The 21,046-nt window shown below is 38.4% G+C and overlaps 1 protein-coding gene across 6 annotated transcripts in view; it reads right to left on the bottom strand.

Annotated features, from left to right (window-relative positions):
• CACNB2 (calcium voltage-gated channel auxiliary subunit beta 2) overlaps window positions 1-21,046 on the bottom strand; it is a 347,480-nt gene that overhangs the window by 317,424 nt on the left and 9,010 nt on the right. For all 6 annotated transcript variants that reach the window (XM_074358076.1, XM_074358077.1, XM_074358075.1 and 3 more), the window contains exon 2: window positions 20,079-20,171. In XM_074358076.1, the coding sequence (XP_074214177.1) occupies window positions 20,079-20,171 (93 nt within the window). The remainder of the gene's footprint in view (window positions 1-20,078; window positions 20,172-21,046) is intronic.

Raw genomic sequence — 21,046 nt, forward strand, 5'->3', positions numbered from 1 at the left:
TTCCCCTAAGATGTCTAGCATCGTGATAAAACCTGACAATACTACGTTCAAGCTAAAAAGAAACCACTGTCGAGAGCACAACTTAGTGATTTCTAAAACCAGTGTAACTCTCTGGTTGGTCTGTAGCACATTAGTGCTACCCAAGTGTTACTAAGATCATAATAATTAGATTTAGCTACTCTTGTCCCAACAAGGAATTGCTCAAAACACTTATAAGACACACATACAATACTGAAATGTTCTAATTTTATACTGGTAACTTGGAGTGGTTTTATAACAAAGACTAAGATTGGATACTTTAAAAATGATAGGGGCCGCAAACATGGCCATGAACACATATTCCCATACAGATATATTTACAGATATCTTCCCAGGAAGATACACTTTCACAGATTCACTCATTCCCACTAGGAATCCACTTGCTTCTAGGTAGAAAAAAAAAAAAACATAGTAAAGTCTGAAGAAGATTTAAGGGTTTCCAATGATTTATTCTTTCCCCTGTACCTGGGGTGTGGTTTTTTTTTTTTTTCCCCCCTCAAGTGCCTCCTAGGAATCTGAGAGTTCACAGATGAAAAGGCCTCATTTATCTTCTAACATGGACCTCAGCTCTTTTTGCCACCATCCTCCATCCATTCACCCTTCCCCTGGTAACAGCCCTGGGATGTTTCCCCTGGGAAGTCACCACTTTTCTCACTCATAGTCCATGCGCTTTACATGGAGCTGACTTTTCTCCATGGCTTGTGTCTGGTCCATCAGTGGATCAGAGACCACAGCTTGAGCTATTAGTCCATAGCTGCATGGTGACCCCATCAGAGTCAATGAGGTGCAAGGAAACGTGAACGTGGAAGCACTAGGGACTAACGCTGTTGGGAATCATCTTGCCACCACCTAGAGCTGAGAATGAAGCAAACACAGGAGAGATTAGAGGCAAGAGGTGAAAAGAAACCAGGTGCCCAAGGTCAGGTGAGCCATTCCAGTCAATGACACCTGGGCTTGAAAGTTACAACAGCCCCCAAATCTCCTTCTGGCTTAAGCCGGCCTGAATCATGTTTGCGGTCTCCTGCAACAGAGGATTTGAACTGATGAACCTTTCTTTCTTTCAGAAGATCACCATGGGGAAATTGGAGGGAAGATGTGAACAAGTGGGAAGAATGGGTCCATAAATATAAATGATGAGAAAGGAAAGAAACACTGTGACCCAAGTAGTAATATTTTCCAATAAAGAAGTTACTCTACATGACCTTGTATGAAACATCCACCATATAAAATATAAACATTTGATCAAAAGTCTAAAATTGATTGAGCAAAGTACTCCAAATTGAAGTTGAACGCAATCAGAGGACTTTATTCAGAGGGCAATATTTTCACCATATAATGATGCCTTTTATCACCAATTCTCCACATGTTATTTTAAAATGTAAATAGATCTGGGTAATGGAATCATAGGCAATCTTTCTTTTCTGAATTATTTTTAAGTGAACATAGATTAATTTTATAATTAAAAAACACCTTTTTTAAATATAAAACAAAAATAATACTAGATATTTTAAGCAAATTTTAAAAATATTTTATCAGACATTATTTATTTAATATATTAATATAAGTTATAAATATAATATATAAATATATACTAAAGAAATATAATTTATAAGATATTAATAAATTTTATAAGTTATATTTATAAATTGTAGTATTATAAATTGATAAATACTATATTTATATTTTATTATTTATTTGAAACATAAAACAAGAATGATACTAGATATTTTAAGATTTTTAAAATAGTTTCTATTTCATCATACTTATGTATTATTTATGTAATATATATCATTATAATTTATAAATATTTAAATTGCATTTATAAGTTACAGTGTTATAAGTTGATCCATATTATATTTATAGTTTATTATTTATTTAAAACATAAAACAAGAATACTACATATTTTAAGATTTTAAAAATATTTTATATTTTATCACTTATATTTTATGTAATATATATCATAATTTATAAATATTTTATAATATAATATACATAAATATAATTTATAAATTATGTTATAATATAACTTATAGTATTACTTGTTAATGTAATATAATTATAAGCATAACATAATTATCTATAAGTTTATGAATACTATATTTACATTTTATTATTTATTTGAAATAGAAAACAAGAATGATAACCCCAGATATTTTAAGTGGAACCATCTGCTAAGTAAGTCGATGTCTCCTTGTACAAGAGAACCTACTTTTTCTCAGACATGTCAGATTTATCAAACAAAAGCAACCAGTTTTTTTTTAAATTACCACCAATGACACCGTGTGATCACTCTTGAATCTCTTCAAAATTCCATGCTACCACATTTGGTATAACAAGGTTACTGTGGCTCATCTGGGTGCCTGTTCCCTGTCTATTATTACAGTTAGGATGGGGATCATGAAAGAACCAAACAGAACGGTGACTTTTAAAACTCTCTTGGCTGTGAGTAGACTGTAGAAAAGAAACCAGTCTCCAGGTTAAGCAGACTTTATAGGGTCTTTGCGGGAAAACACAAGTCCTGATACACAAAGTATCACCAGGGGCCTATGTAAAAGTCATTCTCCAGGTGCTTGTATTTGGGGAAAATAATTCAGTGGTTTTTCAAAGTGGATTTCTCTAGTCCAACTAACTTCTCCACTAAGTCACCTAGGCCAGTCTTCCGTGATAACACAGCACCCAAAGAGGAAAGCATGTGAATAAAAGGAACCCGGAGCTGGTGTTCAGTGTTTGAGTGAAACGTGGAAGACTGAATGGACAAAATGGATCTTTTAGCTCCTGAGGTCAGAGAATGAAAAAAGAAAAATAGCAAAGTGATTGATGTCTTCCTAAATATAGCTCCAGGGGGAAAAAATGGTTGGAGGGGAGGGATTCAAATCTAGATGAAGATATCATCAAGAAATCACATTTTGGCTGAAGAAAGGCCCTTTTATGTAAAACACTCTGCTCAAAATCAATTTCAGGGGAAAAAAATCACATTATCTATGGACTAAAGATTCTCCTAGTAGCTGATTTATTCGCCAGCAGTGCCTCCAGCCTAGTCCCTGGCCTCCTGTAACAACTAACAGTAACAATTAAAAAAAAAAAAAAATCCAGCTATGGGGAATATGGAATGTCTCCGTGAGTGTTTCTTAGACATGCAGGTATCACAAATGATTCCCCCAGAATTTCCACAGCAAAGAGGCTTGGAGGCAAAAACTGCTTGGATCAGGTTGGAGCTGGGCTGGGTGGTGCAGTGCTGGCAGGACTTGTTGAAAAGCTTCATTTGCTTGGCAAGCAAGCAGTTTTCACTCAAGTGTTTTGATATGACACTTGGCTTAAAGTTGTGTTCATCTAGGGAATGTTTGTCTTCCCTTAGACGATCGATGTATTAGTGAAGGTGGAGACTGTGAGCAAGATAACCGCTTCCCCCACCAGTTCGTGTCTCCATTCTGTGTTATTACTCTTCTTTCCAGAGGACCTGAGAGCACCTATAACTTTACCCTGTCACACAGGCACTCAGTAGCAGAGTGTCAAAGAGAATAAATACAACTTCCCACAGTCAATCCAAGCATTTCTGAGATGAGTTGCAGGGTTGAGCAACCCAATGAGAGAGAAACCATTGGGTGTGCCCTCCCAGCCCCTGGCACCAGCCCCATCCCCAATCTACACCATTGTTCCTTTATCCTAAGAAGCTAAGAAGTAATCTAGGCAACATTCCCTTTAAGAACAGGGTGGGGGTGGGGTAGCAGGGGATAGGGGATGGATGGCTTCAGGGCTCTAGAAAGTTACCAGTTTTAGTCTCAATAATTGGGAAGGAAAAATAGGAAGAAATTGGGATCCAGAAGTTTTAGAGACCTAAAAGCACTTCCCAGACCTGTTCATTTCTTTTCTTCTCTCCCCGACTCTGGAGAGGTCCAGGGACCCTTAACACTTTACCCCTCCTCTTTCCCACCCTGGACTAGACCTCATAAGGCAAAAGAACTGGTGCCCCAGTAACTGTCCTCAAAATAATAAAGTGTATATAATCTCTTAGACATATATCCAGGAAGATTTATGGTTTGAGATTAAAATAAAGGAACTCATAAATATTTGTAATTATTAATTAATTCAGATTTGAACTGCCTTGATTTTTAAGATTTATGACTGCTAACTCATAACAGAACTAGTTATGACCTTAATAACAATGTTAGATTACAAAGATTATCCTTAAAGTCATACCTCGAGGGAAATGTGTACACACATTTATACATATATATGTACACATATAGTCATGAATATTATGGATATAGGATCAATTCCTATTTAGAGCCTGCTTTTTAAGTTACATAACTTTCTCAATGGATCACTTTTGATGTGAAGCCTAAAATAAAACACATTTTTGACCCAGAAACCTACAACTCTTAGAACCACAGAAATAGAAACATCCACAGTCAATCTAACATCAGTTTGATGGGAAGTAAGGAGGCATATATATAGGCATATATATGGCCTTTTGTTAATATACATCCTGCCCTTTAAAATGCCCCACACTTAGAGAGCTATGAAAGAAAACCCTTACTTGGTGTTTGTCGACAGTAGGTATTGAACAGTTGATTCAGAACCAACGTGTTGTGAGTAAGGTGTTGGAAAGATGTGTAAACACTTCCTCTGATACAGAAGTAGTCCTGGCGAGAAAAGCCAGATGACGCCACAGGTGTGCCCACAGGGGGCACACGTGCAGGGATGCTGTTCCTCCACCTTCCAGACCCCTTGCTTGGCCTCAGCTCCCACCCGCTGGCCACCAGCCACAGCAGACAGAGCATATCATTTTCTACCTTCCTTTCTGCCTTGAGACAGAATGAGCATTCCTGGCCTGGTACATCCCTTCCCAATTCCTCCTCCTAGAACATTTCTTCCCACCTTTCAATACCCAGCTCACATATGATCTACTTTGTAAGATTTTCTCCATTTCCCGTGGTAGAATTCATCAGTCCCTTCCCTGTGTACCCAACACACTGTCCACTCACCTCTGTTACAGAACTCCTAACAATGGACTCTGAAGCACTAAGACATTTAATATGTGAATATTTTAATCTAGGAACTTTGGTGTTTTATTGAGATATAATTGGCACGTAACATTGTCTCAGTTTCAGGTGTACAGCATGGTGAGTTGATACATGTATATATTGTGAAGTGATCACCATAAAAATTCTAGTTAACATCCACCACCACATAAAAGTTACAATATTGTTTTCCTCCTGATGAGAACATTTAAGACCTACTCTCTTGGCAACTTTCAAATACACGCTATAGGATTGTTAACTACAGTCACCATGCTGTACATTACATCCCTAGGGCTTATTAGTATTTATCTTATTACTGGAAAGAACCTTGTGATTTTGTTCTCTATCTGGCCCAGCGCCTGGCAGACATGCCACATGTTGGTGAATAAATGAATACATGAATGAATAAGCAGATTTGAGTAAATGAGGTCCAGGAAAGAGAACTTAGCAAATAAAATCTAGGAGAGTCAAGAAGTATGGGCCTGCCTGGCCTGTGTGCAATGTAGTTTTTATAAACAACAAAAAAATGGTCAGAGAAATCATTTCATAAGAAATCATAGATACCTTCAAATCCTGAATCCAGAGTTACTTTTTTTGCTTTGAATAAAAAAGATGAAACACTGATGTGTGGTCTTGAAACAAATGAGTTGGAAAATCAGGCTACCTGCAAATTTTTTTTTTAATCAGTAAAACACAGTTTATTATGTTCATATTCTATATCACATTTCAGGATGTTGATGCTTCCACTATTTTTTTTTTTTTATTGACGCTTCAACTATTAACTGAAACCGAGAACAACTGTGGAAAATGCTAGTAAAACTATTTTGACCTGTTTTATGGGAATATTGTTAACAGCTCCCAAAAGACTATTAGCAAGCAGACTGGTCTGACAAACACTAAGCAATTCTTCTTCCAAAGGAGGGTAATTAGATGGGGCAATGGGGCAAAGGGCAGTGTCTCTTGGTAACTGAATCACCTAATTTGCTCAAACAACTGCTCTCTCACAAACAAATGGCCCAAGGCAGAGAAAGAATGGTTGATTTTCGACTTATACGACCACTAATGACTACTTCTGCTTGAGGGGAAATGGCTGTTATTCTCAGCCCTAGTTTAAAGGGGTTTGCCCAAAATCACTGACAAAGCCACAATATGACATTAAGATAAGCAGCTGTTTGGGGCTATAAACCCTCTAACCTTCTTCAACTCGACAATGGTGAGGAAAATCTATTTATATTGTGTTTGTACAAGGTTTTATTGAAGTCTTAAAAGATTTTTTTAAAAAGGCAAAACTCTAAAAATGTGGCCAGTAGAAAAATCAGCCTCTGCTTCCCAACTCTGCTCTGTGCAGCCCAGAAGCATTTCTGCAGGGGCAGGCAGGCAGGACAGGGCTCAAGAACCTCTGAGTGTGAAATGACTTTCCCTGCGTGCCCTGTGGGACAGGCGCCCTCCCACCCAACCTACTGCCTCTCCTTGCTGGGAGCTATTTTGAAATTTCTCAAACCTGTAGAAAAATGAGAAGACAGGTACAATTAACACCTGTATAACCTCCACTCAGATTTCCTAACTGTGAACATCTACCTTCATATCTACTCAGCACCAAACAGGTGACCCTCCTGAGTCTCTGATGGCACTGACCCAGAGACCACTGCAGCCTTTGGGACCCAACACTTTGTCCAGCTCTTGGCAGAGTCCTGGCTGGACCCCATGCCTCACACCCCCAGTCACAGTTGCTGGCTTTGTTCTAAGGACCCAGGACCACCATGCCATGTTCTCCCAGATCTTGAGCATCACCACTGTCATCTCCAGTTTTCCATTGCCCAACAAACACCTAAACATTCCCAGAAGGACACTAATTTGACATAATAAATACTATGCACTTTGAAGGTCTATTAATTGGAGTACATTATTCATCTATCCAGGCCTCAACTCATCATCTGTTAAATGGGGATATGAATGGCTCCCACCTCAGTGAGCCGTGCTAATGATGGAATGAAGTGCTCAGCAGAGTGGCTGGCATATTACCAGCATTCAGTAAATGTCAGCAATGACCATCATTTTTATTCAAATATTCTCTTTGACGCTGATCGATTTTCCAGTTAGCCAGCCCATCAGTGCGTTCTTCCAAACCCTTCCCCACCCAGTGATGCTGCAGCATAACCCACGGTTGCACAGAGGCCTCTGGGATCTGGGACCCCCCCCTCCGCCTCCACTGTATTCCCCCATCCATCTCTCCACACGCCTGGGTTCTACACATGTGGGTGCTTACCATCCCAGAAGGACACTGTACACTTAGGAGTTTAGATTTTAAGTGATTATTAATTTATTTTAAAATTTGAAGTTAAAATTAAGTTGTTAAAATTAAATTTTATTTTATTAAAAACTTTTTTAGTTTATATGATTTTTAAAGGTTACTTCCCATTTAACAGTTATGACAAAATATTGGCTCCATTCACTGTGTTGTACAATACATCCTCGAGCCTACCTTACACCCATTAGTTTGTAAAAATTGGACTTTTCAATTAAAAACTCTTTGGGGGATAAATGCTCAAATGCTCTCTCCCGTTACTATTCAGAAAAAAAGTCACATCCTCAGGGCTCCCACAGAACTTTCTTTTGTTCACCTACTAAAACACATACTTCCAGCTCAGAAATGGTCATTCAGATGTCAGTAAGTCAGGCTTTGCTTTACTACTTCCCTAGCAGCCGCTTTCTACCTAAGTTTTTCCCTTATGATCCATTCTGATCACATGATCCCTTTCAGGTAACAGTGTTTAATCACCAGTGAGCATTTGAAACCTTGTGAACTGTTCCCAAAATGCACACGTCCAGCCTTTGAGCCTAACAACACAGTTGACTGTGAAACCTTTAATGGAGATATCTCATCTGGACTCCTTAAACACATGCTGCTTAGTAACGGAACATTACTTGACATAAGACCTTGAGAAAAGTAAATAATGTTCTTTTGTGTGATTCTCACCTTTGTGAACCAGTCAACATCATCAGATAAATCAACAAGAGAAGACCTATGTTCTTTGTTGGCTTTTGTTTTTGTTTTTATAAGTAACTAATCCATAGCGGGGCATTCTGACCCATCATGTGGCTTTTCTCCTTTCTCCAGCTCTCCTTGTAATTGTCAGAAAGAAAGATTAATTGAGGATGTTAATTCTTCACTCTTCTTGCTGTTAAATGTCTATAAACTTGAGGTAACAACCACCAGAACTCAATGGACAATAATTCACTGTGAGAAATGCCAAGTATAAAAATTATTTGAAAATCGTAGCTCAGATCTTGACACATTTGATTTACACATATAATTGCACTTTAACATATAGCACTGTTTTTAAATATCAGAGGGGAAGGGGTAAAAGGAAAACTTCAAAGTCACAGAATACATACACACATCTACATACATGTTTGTATATGTGTGTATCCATGGCTGTCACGAAGCCAAGTTCAAAGAAAGTTTCTACTGTAGATGTGCAACAATTCAATATGTATTTTACCCATATGCTAAAGTGTGAGCCAGATTCTGTTATACTGATGAGTTTCATATTTAAAAGCCCCATGCCTTTTCAACATTTTATAAATCTCTGACATGTCACTTAGGTGTAAGTTACCAAGGTATTAGGAAGAGATTCTATACTCTGAAGAGACTGAATAATCTAAATAGACATTCATGTAATAAAGAAAATATAAAGGGCGTTCATAAATGAGATATTAGTTTATAAGGTTGATTACAAAAAAATACATGGTTGTTTCATTTCTGTATAAATCATATTGACACATATGAGGGAAATACACCTCTTTACTCCTTTAATACTCTAGTAAAAGATATTTTTCTGTCTTTCTAATATATACTGCCTTTTGGAGTCAATGCTTTTTAGCATAAATCCATCAACACATCAAGCACTCAAGTTATAAGGAAACAAATTATATACTAAGCTCATTATAACAGAGTTGCCATCTGCTATGGGTTGGGTTATGCCCCTGCCAATTTCATATGTTGACGTCTTAACGCTCAGTACCTCAGAATATGACTTTACCTGAAGATAGGGTCTTTACAGAGGTAATTAAATTAAAATGAGATAGGTCATTGGGATGGGCCCTAATCCATCAGACACACAAGACAGACACACAAAAGAGAGAACACCATGTGAACATGAAGTTAGGCACCCACAAGCCAAGGAAAGAGGCCTGGAACAGATCCTGCCTTCACTGCCAACACCTTGATTCCAGACTTTCAGCCTCAAGAACTGTGAGACAATAAATTTCTGTTTTTTTAAGCCACCCAGTTTGCGATCCTTTGTTACCACAGCTCTAGCAAATGAATATACCATCTGTGTTACTTTTCTTTCAAACGAAAAGACTGCTTGCTTGTTTTGGTTAGGAGGGTTGTTTTGTTTTGTTTTGTTTTGTTTTGTTTTTGTTTTTATTTAAGTCATTGGCCATTTTCCAATTTTCAGATACAGCACCTGAGCCAAAGAGAAATCAACAAATCTTTCTATGGGAGTAAGACATGTTAGTGGGAGTAAAGTTCAAGGTTACGCCTACATGAAAAAGAAGACCCCTTGGCTCAGAGGACATAGCACTTTCCAGGAAAGAAAAACTGATGAGGTCACAATGCCCAGACACTCAGACAGGGGACAGAGGAGAGGAGAGCACAGTCTAGGCAGTGTCCTTGTCAAAAGTCCAAACAGTCAAGCTGTCTCCTGGGCTCTCCAGCCATCAGGAGTCAAGTCCAAGAAGGAATGGAACCTTTTCTACCTGGACCTTTTCTACCTGTGCCAAGGACGTAAGGAAATATGGAGGGAGATGTAAAGCCCTAAGCCAAGATATGTCTCTAAAACTTGATGACTGTCTTCTAGGGATGACACAGATGGTGAGGTGGTGTGGAAGGGGACAGAGACTTCTTGAAGAACTTTAACTCCATTTTCTCCCAATTATGAGTCAATGAAAGACTCTGCCAAGGCTCCCCACTCCTCCTGTGATAATCTTCCTGGGTTTTGTTCCCCTCCTTTACCTTCAAACTCTAAAGTAAGCAGGGGGTGAAAGGAAATATCATAGTAAGATCTAGGGTGAGGGAGGGATCAGTTCCTTTTCTCTATCTCAGGGCTCTGCAATAAATACACACACTTGGTCACGAATGTGAAATAATGATGAGATACAACTGGAATACTTCCTTGTTGAACTGAACCATCGCAAATATTTTTGAGACATCAGCCAAAATCTCCAAAAGGATTACTTTAGCATCTGATAATCATCAGGCAAGATGATTTCCAGAAGCAATAAAGAGCAAAAAGAAGATGATAAATATTTACATCTATGAAAGACAGAGCGAACTATGCCTTGGTTGGATCAGACTACTATCTTGGGTACAATGTCTATGAAGACCTGAGACACATGAATAATTAACCTGGAGTGAAGCAACTGATCTTCATTTCAGCATTACTCATAAAAGTTTAGGGTTCAACTGAAACATACACTTATTGTAAACTCACTGAGCTCCATTTTCTCAGCCAGACTAATAAGTCTATATTAGATCACTTGTCAGGGTTCAATTAATTTAGGGCAGCTAATTCAGTCTGTGACTTCTAGGACCTTGTGTGGATTGGCCAAGCAGAAGATTTGAATAAAAATGGAAGAAAATGGGGACATCAGTGGAAAGTATATTACAATTTGAAACATATTTGAGAGTCCAAGAAACTAAAAACACCTGCAGAAATGATGCTGGGTTGTAAAGTGATATTTTTATCTCAGGGGAAAAAAGATATGCAAAGATTAAAAAAAATGCGTTAAATCCACAAGATCATCTTAATAACGAGGGACCTTAATCGAATCTCGTTTATAGGATAGGTGTTCCAAGTACATGAAAAACAATCTGAAAATGAGAAAGATTTTGTATAAAACCATGCTCATGTTCTCCCACAAAAATTATGTTCAAAAAAAGACAGGTTAAAGCTAAGTATATGTTGAAGTACAAAATCTAACTTTAAAAAAATGCTTTCTAAAGTATTTATGTCTACTGAAAGAAAAAAATGAAACATTCTCAGTAATATATAGGTATATACCCTAAAAAGAACAATGGACTTCATTGAAGAGCTCAGTATTTTTATACTGATATATTTAAGAAGAGTTCTCAAGAGGACTCAGAACACATTCTGCCATTCACAAAATCTAAATGAGTGCCGAATAAGATAGAAAGACATTTACAGGGAGTCATAGTGGCAATAAATCTCCCGCTTTATTATTTATAGTTGTGTTTGTGACGAATACAGCATAACACGGCAACAAGCCAGCATTTAAAGGCTGAAAGATTTATCCAACCTTAAACATATCTACGCAGGCCTGGAGTCTGTAATCATTATCACAGTTTAATCTGCCTTTTGCAAAACAAAACTAAAAAAAAAATAGACTGTGTGCCTCTGTGATTAATCATCTGTACTTAAAGCCAATCTGAACGAAGAAAAGGTCCAAAAAAGCAGCCCCAAGAACAGGGTTCTGGAAGGCGATGGAATTTGTTTAGAATACCATGTTCTGAACGTGTCATACAACCTTCTGTCAAAAGTTTGGTTCATTCCATTTTGTCATCCTGATTTGTATCCTGTAAGCCCTTAGACACCACAGGATTGTTTCCTTACAACACAATATACATTGGTGAGCAAAATCCCAGTCAGTTGCAAAGTTCTTCCCCATCAACAACCCCCTCCCCAAGCCCCCTTCCCCCACCCACCAAAAAGGCGCTTACAAAGTCCAAAATGAGTTATTTAGGCTCAACTCTCTGCACAAAGGACTCCAGTTGGTACCACGGGGTGACCTATCAAAATTATCAGTAAAATAACTTTTTTATTGGTGAGTCCCGGCCATACATGGCACAGCATATAGTAGAGCTCAACTGACAGGTACCCTAGATGGACATTGCCACATTTTGGTATCATCAAAATAAAGCCAACTGGCAGGCATCCCCTTAAGCATTTGGTGTTCATCTTAGGAATACTGCCAGGTACATAAGCATAGTCAGGGAGAACACGTCTTTAAGAAAAGGACGGAATTTAAAAAAAAAAAAAAGAAAGAGAGACGAGGGGAGGAGAGGAAAAGGGGAAAGTTGCGGGGCTGAATAAGCAGTTACTAATCCTGCCCTCTCTGCCCCCCATGAGCTGCTTTAACTGTGATGACCAGTGCTTACTTGCACATGTACATAGTTTCCCCTGACCTTGGCAGCACCAAAGAATTTATACAGTTAGCAGTTCTTGCACAATCCCCTGAAAAGAACAGTACAAATGTTCTATCTTTCAATGCCAGGCGGGCCTCGCTACTCCTGGCCTCCTATTTTTCTTCCAGTAAATTAATTTACTTGCTGAGGTCCTGGCTGTAATATAAATGGCCAGTTCTCTCCTCTTCTCCCTTCCTCTCCATCTTTGACAACAGACCTCACAGATTTTTTTCCCCCTTTCTTTTGATGAAGTTGGGAGAAAAGAGCTAAAATTACATGAAAACTTAATTATCTTAATCAACTGTAAATTTCTGCAAGGCACTAAATGCAAAGGATTTTAAGAACTATAGCCTTTCCAGGTTTATCATGATGATAAATGAAGTTCTCTTATTCCTGGGTCTGTTCACAGCACATAGCCAAAGGGTACAAAGAGTTTATACCACAATCAAAGGCAGCCTGGATACCTCAACTATCTCAATAATAAATCCCCAGATAACCACAGCTTTATGTATTAAATACCTTTTAGTACATGAATAATTTGAACAAGAATCTTCATTAATTCTAATGATGCTGTGTATAAGCCATGTTTAACACTTTCCACCCCTTAATAAATTAAAATTAAAGCACCTATTTACAAAGTGTAAGCCCTAATCAACTGAAAAACCATTTCAAAAGGGGGCTTGATGTTAAAACTAGGTACTGTTTTTGTGCCTAGCTTTCCCCAGATTCACAATAAGGATGATTTCTGTATCAGCCTCAGTCAAACCTCGGAACCAACCAGCATGGTGGTGCAGGTGACTCAGACTTGAGTTCACATCCGAGTTTATTGAAGGAAGGAAGGAAGGAAGGAAGAGAAAGAAAGAGAGAGAGGGAGAGAGGGAGGGGGGAGAGAAAGAAAGAAAGAAAGAATGAACAGAACAGAAAGGACTTTCACAATTCCAAAGAGTGTGTTTCTTTGAATTTCTTGGGAGGAAGGAAAAAATCAACCCCCCTCCAATTAAAAGTTCTCTATTTCTCATGAGCAGTAAAAGTGATGGGATACACCAAAATGGTGACACCAGCTAGGAATCTGGGCAATTTTTGATGAAAGAAGTAAAGGAATGATGCTTGTTGTTGTTTCTTTTTCCTTAAATCATGATTCTAGGGAAAATTTACAATGCTAAAGACATCCTCACCTTCGTATAAGGAAGAAAGTTAAAGTAACTTTGCATGCGTTCAACACAGGTAGGTGGATCTTTCTACAAATCTTCCTAAGCTGAAAGAATTATATACTTGAAAATGATTTTCATTTATATCCAAGTGCAGCATAACCAACAAAAGCAAGGATCTGGAGTCAGCCCCCTGGATTCGAATTCTGACTCCATTCCTTGTCATGTGACTGTGGACAAGTTACTTGATCTCTCTGTGCCTCAATTTCCCTGTCTGTAAAATGGAGATACAGACGGGATACACAGTAAACAGTCAATAAACATTATTATTATTCAGGTTTTAACTAATTTTCTGAATAGGCAATAATATTTTATAAGTAATAATAAACTCTTAAATAGTATTTACTGGATAGCAGATACAGTTTGAAGCCATTTACAAGTTTTAACTCAAGCAAATCCTTACAACCAACCTTTGAGGCAGCCATGACTTCCCAGATGATGGTGCGGAGGTGAAGGTGCAGAAAGATTCAGCCACTTGTCCAAAAGCCACCTAATAAGTGGCAGAAGCAGAATTCAGACCCAGACTGGCTTCTGAGTCCAGGCCCTTATCACTACCCTGCTTCTCGAAGAAAAACATTTGAAATAAATCTCCTAATGTCATCATTTACATAAAAGAGAGCTATGGAAATTTCAGAATATAGTAAGCCTGTGTTGCACAGAGGTAACATTTTAACCACAACATAAAGGAATGAGACTTACAAAGCAAACAGATAAACCATAATTAACTTTCCTTCCAACTAATGTTTTCAGAAACTGCAAGGGGGAACAAGTTCTGTCTTTGAAATATTTGACATACAAGGTGAGCCAGGCTGTGACTTTGCAACAAGATTATACAGAGTTGAATCCTTGTATTCCATGGCTGTGGGCAGCTCCTCTAATATCTGCCACATGCATCAACAACCCTGGCGGACGGTGGCCACGATGCGACACTCACTCATTGGGACTCAGCCCCTCCCCCAAGCTCCAGCAAGGAAACCATGTCCTGGGGGAAATTAACCAAGATCACGAGGGAAATCATCCTCTAATTCCCATCTCTGAAACATCGCTGACTTCAAATAGGTTGATGGTGTGAAGGACCAGAAGATGGGTTCGTTGGTTAGCTTACTGGGAACTGGTCAACTAACAAAATGGAACCTTCATCTAGAATACAGAAGTTCTTTTACAGCAGCTGTTATCCTGCTTTAGGACCTAAAGCAGAAATGTATCTAAAAGCAAGTTTTCCTTAAGACTAATGAATATTCTGAAAGAATTAGGCAGAGCCCTACAAACAAATGATGGCTAGAAATACACAACTGAAAGTTTGGAAAGAAAGAAAACCATGTCTTTTACATTTCACTGCAGCCTTCATGCTTCCTCTCTAATGTATTCCAGTATGTTTCAACATATTCCAACCAATCATTATAATTTTCATCAAATGCCCACTGGCTTAATTACAAAGGCTAATGGGCTCTTTACCACAGAGAGTAATAAAATGCTCTTCTATCATAAGATCTTTCTGATTCTAAATTTATATATTTTATATATTTATGTATTTTATATATTTTGTGTGTGTGTGTGTGTGTGTGTGTATGTGTGTGTGTGTGTATATATATATATCAAATATATATTACACAATGCTCCCTAGATCCAGCCACAGGTTAACTGTGACTTAGTTATCAGATAAATTAATACTAGTACTACAAAGAACTACCACTATGTGATCATAAGAAGGACTGAAATGAAAAAACCATAGACAATACCAAGTGTTGACAAGGATATAAAGCAACTAACACCATTCTCCACTTCCTAAGGGAGTACAGACTGGTTCACCACTTTGAAAAAGTGTTTCACAGTATTTACTTACCTTGAACCTATGACCCAGCATTCTACTCTGTTTATTTAACAAGAATGCATTCGTGTGTCCAACAAAGTAGACACAAGGACACATGTTGCCGTGATACTGTCAATAACCCCAACTGGAAACAACTCAATGCCTAGCAACAGTAGAGTGACTCAGTCAACTGTGGTGTATTCACATAGTGGAATGCCATCCAGCAAAGAAAATTTACCAGTTACTGAAACATACAGCACAGATGAATATGACAATGGCAAGGCTGAGTGAAAGAATTCAGACACAAAACGATTCCATTTATATACCACCCACTACCCCCCAAAAAAGGCCAAGTAAATTTATGGTATCAGTGGTAAGGAGAGTGGTTGATTACCTTTAGTGAAGAAAGAGGGAGTAGCGATGGGCAAGGGTCAAAGGGAACATCTCTGGTGCTGGTAATATATCTTTCCCTGGTGGTGGTTATGCAGGTGTGTTTACTTTGTGAAATCTCCTCAGACTGAGTACTGATGATCTGCACGTTTTTCAGCATATTTGACACGTATCAGTAAGAATGTTTACTTTAAAAGTTAAAAAAAAAACAGGCCTACTTTCAAGCCCAGTGGTAAACATATCTCTGCATCTGTATTAGTCTATGAGGGCTGCCATAACAGAATAATGGAAATTTATTTTCTCAGGGTCAGGAGGCTGCAGTCCAAGGCCATGGTGCTGGTAGGGCTGCTGCCTGGTGAGACCTCTCTCCTCGGCTTGCAGACATCTGTTGTCTCCCTCTGTCCTCTCAGTGGCCTTTTTTTCTGTGCATACACATTGTTGGTGTCTTTCTTTTATAGGGACACTGGTCCTATCAGATTAGGGCCCCACTCTTATGACCTCATTTAACCTTAACTACCTCTTTATAGATCTCATCTCCAAATACATTTACATTGAGGGTTAGGGCTTCAACATATGAATTTGGGGGAGGGTTCACAATTCAATCCAAAATCTTTGACACTCTCTTGGTTATTAAAAAAATAAAAGTTTATTGTGGATTTTTGAATGATGGCCATTCTGACTGGTGGGAGGTGATACCTCATTGTAGTTTTGATTTGCATTTCTCTGATAATTAGTGATACTGAGCATTTTTTCATGTGCCTATTGATCATTTGTATGTCTTCCTTGGAGAATTGCTTGCTTAGGTCTTTTGCCCATTTTTGGATTGGGTTGTTTGGTTGTTTCTTATTAAGTCGTATGAGCTCCTTATATATTCTGGAGATCAAGCCTTTGTCAGTTTCATTTGCAAAGATTTTCTCCCATTCTGTAGGTTGTCTTTTTGTTTTACTATGGTTTCCTCTGCTGTGCAAAAGCTTGTAAGTTCATAGCAACACTATTTACAATAGACAAGACATGGAGACAGCCTAAATGTCCATCAATGGATGACTGGATAAAGAAGATGTGGTATATTTATACAATGGAATACTACTCAGCCATAAAAACCAACAACATAACACCATTTACAGCAACATGGATGCTCCTGGAGAATGTCATTCTAAGTGAAGTGAGCCAGAAAGAGAAAGAAAAATACCATATGAGATCACTCATATGTGGAATCTAAAAAACAAACAAAGCATAAATACAAAACAGAAAGACTCATAGACATGGAATACAAACTTGTGGTTGCCAAGGGGGTGGAGGGTGGGAAGGGATAGATGGGATTTCAAAATTGTAGAATAGATAAACAAGATGATACTGTATAGCACAGGGAAATATATACAAGATCTTATGGTAGCTCACAGTGAAAAAAAATGTGACAATGAATATATGTATGTTCATGTATAACTGAAAAATTGTGCTCTACACTGCAATTTGACACAACATTGTAAAATGATTATAAATCAATAAAAAATGTTATAAAAATAAATAAATGAAAATAAACAAAGCTTCTATTCCTTTTTCTTTATGTAAAAATTTCACACTTTCAACCTCTAAAATATTTAAATCTCATCATTATTAAGACTACCTGAAAGTACCAAGTGTTTCCCAAATAGTTTAAAAAGTCTTTATAAATAATATACAGTTTGTGAAAGTATAAGTTGAAGGGTTTTCAAAATTATATGGAAATTATTTTTAATTCAAGGGCAGGAATAAAATCTAATTATAAGATATTTTTAATAGAGTCCAGTTATATTGACCAAACACGTTTTCCATATCAATTATATATATGCCCTAATCACAAACAAGTAATATATACTGATACACATCACTTGTTTAACAAAATATCTACTTATGATAAAAAAGAAAACATTCAAAAGGAATGCTTTCAAACTATTTAATCTAACATATACTTATTGTTACTATCCCATATGCATTTCTGCAAATCCTCCGATGAAACTATGCATAATCTGTCAAATATTGAGCTATGCCATGGTGGCTTTTGCTTATTTTCAAATGATACCAAAATATGAAAGTGGTTCTAACAGACTCAAGATAAAATTATGAAAGGAAAAATAGAGTGTTTAACTCAGCATTCTTGCCAAAGACACTGGTTTTCCTTCTGTGATAGAAGCAAGCTGACACTTGTGGGTCTGCGATGTAATCGTAACCCCAAATCCATGCCATAGTGAACACCTCATCCCGAGAGTCAAGGAGTTGGGGGGTTCTTTCAAGAAGACAGACTTTGAGGAGAGATTGCTCTTTTTTGTCTTCTTACATGCTCACATATGTTTTGGCAATATAGATCAACATTTCCAGTAAGTCATCTCATAGCTTTCTTTATAACTGTGTTTCAAGCACATAATCTCATACATCACCAAGAATGCAATGTCCGAAGGAAGTTACCACGAGGAAAAAAAAATCCCACTTAGTTTACATACAGTCTAGCAACCCCGCCTAACCTTATGAAGTAAGTTATCAAAACTCCACGATGGGGAATTCACAGTCAAAGAGACACCTGGAAAATGGGGTCTGGTGATTGCTTTTCAGAAACATTTTCACAGAGCCAAAGTGAGCAACAATGGGCTCTATACTATTTATTTCTATTCACAATATCTTGCTCACTCAAAACATTGCAATTTTTCTTTCCATGCGATTCTGACAAGCTGCGTGTCGTTTCATGTGGCTTTACTGCAGCTACCAGGCATCCTGAGAAGCTTATTTGTTTCTGCTTCAGGTCCCCCAGGGCTCAGCCCTGCGATGATAACTCTGAGTTGTGGATCCTGGCTTCCCGGTCTCTGTCTCCTGGTCCCAGAGGTAGAATAAACAAGGATGCTTAAAATGGGAAAAGGCCTTGGGTGACTTTCCTCTAAGAGACTCCCCTAAGCTAAGTCACTCTCTCTTAAGGCTCTTCGCTCAGACTCAGGACTGTGACATCTGAGTTTTGCCCACGACAACATCAGGCCAACACATACACGGATCGCCCCCACTCCCATCCCAGCTTCTCTGACACAGTCAGAACATGGCTCCACAGCAGCGATGCACTTGGCTTCATCTTCCCTTCTCTTTTGAAATGTTTCTTAGCCAAAAAAAAAAAAAAAAAAAAAACACCAAAAAACAAAAAACCTCCGCTCCTTCTCAACCAACTACCTGTTTCTAACTTCCTGCAACCAGAACAATTCCCAACCGGCCGAGACCAGAACCGAAGTTTCTCCAGTTGCCTGTAAGTAACTCAGACATGTCACTGGCACCCTTGACACCGCAAGGAAGGGACTGAAGGTTGGAGACAGACCATCCTTTGTCTGTGTCAGCAAAGTGGAAGGAAGCAGCCACCAGCCAAGAACAAAATCCCCACGGATGCAACAGGTAAACAAGGTTAAGCTGAACTGCCGCTAACCAGCGGTGGGAGAGAGACGTGGGGAAAGGACCCCCAAAACAGTGGGGAAAATAGCATCCTTTTCAACAGAAATGGAGCTGCTCTTCCAGTTGACAACCATTGTTTTGGGGAGTGAGCTGCCACTGACAGGAGCTGATCAGAAGGTAGTGGTCCTTCAGGCAGGAAAACAGGCTCTCCTGAGCATGCTCCCCACCAGTTTCCTCCCCACTGAGATGCATTAGATGAAGACACTTGCTCACCTACAGCGGATAGGATGAGACATTAGTCTCCACCTGTGCCCCATCATCCTTAGAGGTCTGGCTGCCTATCCTCTTCCTCTGGGAATTAAAGTCCTTTCTCTTGCTGTGTGTAGGAGTGTTTCTATGCTGGGGATCCTGACACTGCTTAGGGGGCAGCTCCAAATTCCTGGGCAGGGACACTCCACCCCTTAACAGAAATGAAGGCTGTTTCTCCAAAGGCAGCTTCTGTCTCCAAGACACCATGTGCACTATTTAACCAGAGTAGCCTCAGCCGGTTCAGGACCAGGGACAATCTTCTCTTTCAGAAGCCCAGCCCAACGTGGGCAGAAGAAAACTCAAAGTGGAGGAACACCAGTATGTCGACTTCACAGTTGGCGATACAGATGCCCATCGCCTGCCTCCCTACCTCCGCCCCAAAACTCCCAAACCTGTAATCATTTCTGCCAGAGTTCACGCATTCTGTTATGAAGAAATCCTTTGTAATGAATTCTGCATTTGTCTTTCCCCAACTTGCCAGGAAACAGGGTAATTATTACTCATACAGTCTCACTTAAAATTGTAATATATTCATTATGACATCAAACGGTGCAATTTTCACTTCAACTAAAAATAAGTGCAATAATACTATATGGATCGCAAGAATGCCACTGTAAAGCCACCTCTAAAAAAGACAAAACTAAATTCACTTTAATATACTTCTCCAAACCGTGAATTTAAGAACTCTTACCTGACGAACGAAACTATTTGAGGTAGTGTCAGAAGAAGTGCTCCCATCAGATCCTTTAAATCTGTTTTTCCTCCTCGCTCCTTTTCCATAAGACTACAAAAAAAAAAAAAAAAAAAAAAAAGACAAGACAAATAAGATGATTATTAGACTCTCTCGCAGGAATCTAAACCTAGTTCTAGAAAATGTTCAAGATCAAGACAAAGAATGAATTGCCCATGATACGAGCATTATTAAAAAGTTATTGGTGGAATCACAAATATTTATTTCCAATCAGGGAGTTTATATGGAAGAGAGATTTCTAGAAAAAGCATTTAATAACTAGTGAATGAAAATAATTTATGCTATCTGTTGGCATTATCTGCGGTCAAGAGGTAAAAGATTATTAATGATAAAGCATTAAAAATTAAGTATTTATGTGTAGGAGCAACTGGGGCAGAAGTAGGGTGAGCGGAAAGTAACTTGTCAAAGTCCCTCCAAGAACATGAATGCAGTGGATCGAGCATCACAAAATACTGTTTTCCAGTGGTGCTGAATACCCATTTCTGGCTTCTTTTCATGTCTTAATTTGTAATTCCACAGGTAATATAATATATAATTTACATTCCCAGTTTAGGGTGCTACTTGCATATGGTGGCTGAGCAACATTTTGGTGTATGAATTCTGATTACTCTTCCATTCATATAGACATAGATCGAGGTGGGGCATGAATGAGCCTGGTGTCAGTCCTTCATATTATGGTATGAATCCACAGATTGCTTTGAGAGATAGTGAAAAAGCTATAGAAATGGTAGTGAATGAGATGAAATTAAAATACTTTAAAAATTTTCTGGCCCATTGTTGTCATGTTTGAATAGGATATGAAAAGCTTGCTCTTTAAGCGCTTGCTTATTTTGCTGAGAAGGCAAGAAAAATAAATTTTATGGAAGAACAAGAAGGAGAAAAAGAAGTAAGCATTTAAGAACAGGATG

Source organism: Camelus bactrianus, chromosome 35 (assembly GCF_048773025.1).
Source record: "Camelus bactrianus isolate YW-2024 breed Bactrian camel chromosome 35, ASM4877302v1, whole genome shotgun sequence".
Classification (NCBI taxonomy): Eukaryota; Metazoa; Chordata; class Mammalia; order Artiodactyla; family Camelidae; genus Camelus; species Camelus bactrianus.